Source organism: Castor canadensis, chromosome 14 (assembly GCF_047511655.1).
Source record: "Castor canadensis chromosome 14, mCasCan1.hap1v2, whole genome shotgun sequence".
In the NCBI taxonomy this organism is placed as follows: Eukaryota; Metazoa; Chordata; class Mammalia; order Rodentia; family Castoridae; genus Castor; species Castor canadensis.
The window spans coordinates 16,644,896-16,650,096 of record NC_133399.1 but is presented as its reverse complement, the minus strand read 5'-3'; the positions used below and the strand labels follow the sequence as shown (position 1 = coordinate 16,650,096).

The 5,201-nt window shown below is 44.9% G+C and overlaps 1 protein-coding gene across 1 annotated transcript; it reads right to left on the bottom strand.

The window, feature by feature from the left end:
* Nucleotides 1-546: 546 nt before the first annotated feature.
* LOC109681382 (olfactory receptor 10T2-like) lies at nt 547-2,422 on the bottom strand. Its single transcript, XM_074053248.1, has 2 exons — nt 2,379-2,422; nt 547-1,546 (listed from the first exon to the last, which is right to left on the bottom strand). The coding sequence occupies exons 1-2, from the start codon at nt 2,420-2,422 to the stop codon at nt 547-549; spliced, it is 1,044 nt and encodes a 347-aa protein (XP_073909349.1).
* Nucleotides 2,423-5,201: the final 2,779 nt, after the last annotated feature.

Here is a 5,201-nt window from a genome sequence, read left to right as displayed (position 1 = left end):
GTTGGTGCTCTACCCCTTGAGCCACATTTCAGTCCATTTTGTTCTGGTTATTTTGGAGATGGGATCACAAGAACTATTTGCCTGCAATGGCCTTGAGCTGTGATCCTCCCATTCTCAGCCTCCCAAGTAGCTGGGATTATAGGTGTGAAACGCAGGTGCCCGGAAACAAAAGTAATTTTTTTTCAAAATTTTTAAAAGGAAAAGAGAAGAAAGAAGAGAAATGAAGGAAATAAAGTAAGATAAAAGGATGATGGAGAGTGTTGATCTCTGCTCTCTACTTGTTAAAAACCATCTTCCACCAGTGGCCAAAGTGAGCAATATGAGTGGGCCATCCACTGGCGCACATTGGCCACAGCAAGCCACATTGCATGGCACCAAAGTCAAAGCCATGACAAATAGAAAAGACATCCTTTATTGGGTTTATGCAAAGTCTTAGGCACTAAAAGTCTATTTCACTAAAAGGTTTTTCAAGTGGGAAAAACGAGTCTCAAGAGAAGCCCATGTTAATAAAAATCTAGAACGTGATGGAAAATGCAAAGTGAGTCCTTATTTCAACACCCCACAGCTGCGCTCCAGGGTCCTCCTCAGGGCCACCCTCACCTCCTTGTTCCTCAGAGTATATACCACTGGGTTCAGCAGAGGTGCCACCACGGTGTAGAACACAGCCACTAGGCGGTCCTGGTCAGGGTTTGCCCCAGAGTCCGGCCGCAGGTAGATGATGGAGGCGCAGCCAAAATGCACAATGACCACGGTGAGGTGGGCCGCACAGGTGGAGAAGGCTTTACGCCTACCAGAGGCAGAGGAGATCCGCAGGATGGCAGCCACTATGAAGGCGTAGGAGAGGAGGATAAGGAGGAAGGAGACCAGCACCACCAAGATGCTCAAAAAGAAGATGCCCAGAGCCTTGCGCACACTCTCTGAGCAGCTGAGCTTTAGCACAGGGGCAATGTCACAGAAGAAATGTTCCACACGGTCTCCATGGCAAAAGGAAGAGGAGAAGATCAAGCAAGTCTCAATCAAGGCCACCAAGAAGCCAGAGCAGAAAACCAAGGCTCCCAAGCAGAAGCAGACAGTGGGCCTCATGATCACTGAGTAGCGCAAGGAATGACAGATGGCTACATACCTATCATAACCCATCAGGGGAAGAAGGAAGCAGTGACTGCAGCCCAGACCCAGGAAGAAGAACATCTGAGCACGACAACCAGCAATGGAGATGGCATGGCTCTCCATCAGCAAATGGGCCAGCATATTGGGAATGGTGACCAGTGTATAGCAGGTTTCAGACAGGGACAGGGTAGCCAAGAAGCGGTACATGGGCGTGTGGAGGGTGCAGTCTACATGGATGATGGTGATAATGGTGACATTGCCACTGAGGGTGACCAGGTAGGTGAGGAGGAACAATGTGAAGAGTGTGGTCCTCAGGTCTGGAAGGTTGGAGAATCCCACCAGCACAAACTCGGTCACCAGCCATGTTCCGTTCTCTGGCTGCTTCTCTGGAGCCTGAGAGGAGAGGACAGAGCAAGAAGAATAGCACAATATAGGGACACTGATGAGGTTGATGAATCATCTCTGGTTTGCAAACAAAACATAGACACTTGGAAATGACAACTCATTTGTTTCCTTAGTATTACCCAGCCAGCAAGTGTCTCAATATATAAGAAAATTACAAGAACTTGCTGGGCACAGTGACTACTCAGGAGGCTGAGACTGGGAGGATCAGGGTTTGAGGCCAGCCTGGGCAAAAAACGTTTGCAAGACCTAATCTCAAACAATGGCTGGGTGTGGTCATGCTTTCCTGTCATCCCACCTACACAAGGAAACACAAATAAGAGAATTGAGGTCCAGGTTAGCTCAGGCATAAAGTGAGACCCTATCTCAAAAATAACCAGAGCAAAAAGGTCTGAGGGTGTGGCTCAAGTGGTAGAGCGCCTGTCTAGCAAGCGTGAAGTCCTGAGTTCAAAACCCCGTCATATAAAAAAAAAAGGCATGAAAGTAGAAAGAAAACTACTAGGGAAAAGGAAGGGTATGGGTAACAAGAAGGTCAGATATGATTGTGGTACTTATTTGCATGTATGAAAATGTAATAATGAAGCCCATCACTTTGTACAATTAATATACACCAAAAATGACAAGAATGTGGAGCAATGTGTATGTTAATTTAGCACAATGTATATATATTTCAAAATATCAAGTTATGCATAAATATATAAAAGTTTGTCATTAAAATAAATGTTTTTTTTAAAAAGAGTTAAATTGGTTTTGATAAGCATAGCTGAGCCTTTAGTTCCTCAAGTCCTTCCTTTGAGACAAGAAGGATGTTGAGACAGAGAGAAGAATGAGTTCATGCTGTTTAGTGACATCTGAGACAATCTGCAAACCAATGACCCTGGACCAGGCAGCTCACACTCACAGAGTGGCCCATATCAGGGGAATAAGCCCAAAGAAGGGGGTCCCTCTCAGGCCCTACTGATGACTGGGAGCCACCTAGAAAGGAATTTTAGAGTCCTATAGAGCATTGTCTACACTGGGATTCAAGGTCAAGCTCAACACATATGCTTGGCTTTGTGTTCTTCACCCCTAAGGTAGACAGGACAGAAAAGGGTTAGAATATGGTCCTCAGAAGTATCACTAAGAAAAAAAAAGAGGCCTCTCTTGCCCAAGGCTAACAGTGGTCCCCTAAGACTCCCGAAGAGATTAAGAAAATGAAATTTGCAAACGTCCAGTATCTATACAGATGAAAACCATTTTATTCTTACAATGATCAAAAGAAATGCAGGTTAAAATAAGATGGCTGGTTCTTCCGAATGAAACCCAGAGTTATTGTATGACCTTATTTGTCCACTCCTATGCATTCACCTAAGAGATTGAGAACAGTTGCTTAAACAAGAATTTCTACACGAATGTTCAGAGCAGCATTTTTCATGATCATGAAAAGGTAGAAACACCCCAGTACTGCCAATCAAACAAAAGGAATGGCAGATATTGTGACATGGGCCACTATGAGATGATTTGATAAATCCCAATAGCCATTGCTAATGGAGTTTGTATATATATATATATATAGTAAGTAAAATTAAAAAATGAAAAACAAAAAAAAATTTTTTAAGGTAGAAACAACCCAAATGTCCACCAACTGATGAATGGATCAACCTTACAATGAAATATTTTCAACTACAGCTGGACTACAGTGGCTCATGCCTGTAATCCTATCTACTTGAGAGGCTGTGATCGGGGGAATCACTGTTTGAGGCCAGCCTGGGCAAATAGTTCTCGAGACCCCATAGCCAAAATAACCAGAGCAAAATGGACTGGAGGTGTGGTTCAAGGGATAGAGTGCCTGCTTTGCAAGAGTGAAGCCCTGAGTTCAAACTCCAGTCCCACCAAAAGAAGGAAGGAACAAAGGAAGGGAGGGAGGGAAGAAGGCAGAGAGGAAAGGAGGGAGGGAGGGAGGAAGGGAGGGAGGGAGGAAGAGGAAAAGAAAAAGAAAAAGAAAAAAGGAGAATGAATGCTATACCATCATCCTTGCATTGCTGGAGGGAGGAACCCACAGTCTGTTCATATACTATATACCCAAAGCCCTACCTTGACTCTATAACTTCATTTTAAAGTTTTGCTCATAAAGGAATGGTCTTAGTCAGTGCAGTGGCTCACACCTGCAATCTCAGCTATACAGGATGTAAAGATGAGAGGATCATGATTTGAAACTAGCCTGGGCAAAAAAGTTAGTGAGACCCTATCTCAAAAACAAGATAGTGCACACCTATAATCCCACCTACACAGGAATCACAGAAAGGAAGATGGTAGTCTGAGGCCAGCACCAAGGCAAAAGTGAGCAGCACTGGAGGGGTCTCCTTGGACTTCCCCCAAAGTCTCCACCTTCCCTTCCAGGTGCTTCTTGTATAAACACCCTATAAACAACTAAAGCCAAAAGGGCTGGGACTTGCCTAGCAAATGTGAGGCACTGAATTCAATCCCCAGTATGACCACACAAAAGGAAAATAAATGGTCCGATTTATATGTACAATGGACATTTGTAATTTTGTTATTTGAATTAATAAAAAACACTCGATAGCATCCCTGGTTATTGAACCCACTCATAAAGAGAGCAGACTGTATTCATACCATCCTACATTAAGAAACACACCTTCATGACAGCCTACAAAGCCAGATTCAAACACAGAATTCAAGTTCCAATCCTTCTGACAGAAGTCCCTCATTCAAATGACATCAAGTGACAGGAGCAGCAGTCCCTTATTGCATGAAGACCCACTTGCCTGGTGAGAGTGTTAACAGCTGAATTCAGGGACCTGGTCAATGCCACCTCCACTGTGAGAGTGACAGGGTTCACGGTCCTTCCTGAGAAGGGCAGGAACCCAGAGGACAAGAAATGCATGTGATGAGGGTCCAGGTTTTTTCTTTCCTCTTTCTTCACATCAGGAAGACCCACCCCACCCCACCCATGGAAAAGCAGGAGCCTCAGCCCTGTCCCCTTTGAGCTCTGCATCTGGGAGTGAGCAGCACTGGAGGGGTCTCCTTGGACTTCCCCCAAAGTCTCCACCTTCCCTTCCAGGTGCTTCTTGTATTCTCCGCTTGCTATCCCACCCTCTTCAAAAACCAGAGCTGCTACCCCCAGCAGTGGGAAGATTTGGGTCAAAAATGCTCCCCCAAGGTCAGTGCATGGGCTAAAAGCTTCATTGCCAGCTGGTAGGCTTTTGGGAGGTGATTGGCTCATGAGAGCTCTGATTTCATTAGTGGATTAATTTATAATTTGATATGTTATTGAGGGGGGTGTAGATATTGCACTTGATCTTAGCCAAAAGACTGAGAAGTGACGGTAGTGATAGAAATTTTGGAGGTAGGACCTAGTTGAAGGTGGTGGGTTCTTGAGGTATGCCCTTGGGGACTATATTTTGTCCCTAAGTCTCTCTCTCTCTCTCTCTCTCTCTCTCTCTCTCTCTCTCTCTCTCTCTCTCTCTCTCTCTCTCCCTGCCTCCCTTTCATGCTCCCTCTCCTCTGTCCCCACTCCCTCCCTCTTTCTCTCTTTCTTTATCTCTTTCCAGGCCACCAAGATGTGAGAAGCTCTGCTCCACCACACTCTCCACTATAATGTTCTGCCTTGCACAGGCCCAGAAGCAATTAAACCAAACTGACAAAGGACTGAAATCTCTAAAAGTGTGAGCCAAAATTAATCCTTGCTTTAA

Excerpts from the sequence above, each read along its gene's own strand:
- LOC109681382 (XM_074053248.1), bottom strand. The coding sequence starts at position 2,422 with ATGGGCCACTCTGTGAGTGTGAGCTGCCTGGTCCAGGGTCATTG. Across the intron at positions 1,547-2,378 it reads TGCCTGGTCCAGGGTCATTG|TGTCCCTATATTGTGCTATT; the intron begins GTTTGCAGATTG and ends CAACCTCATCAG.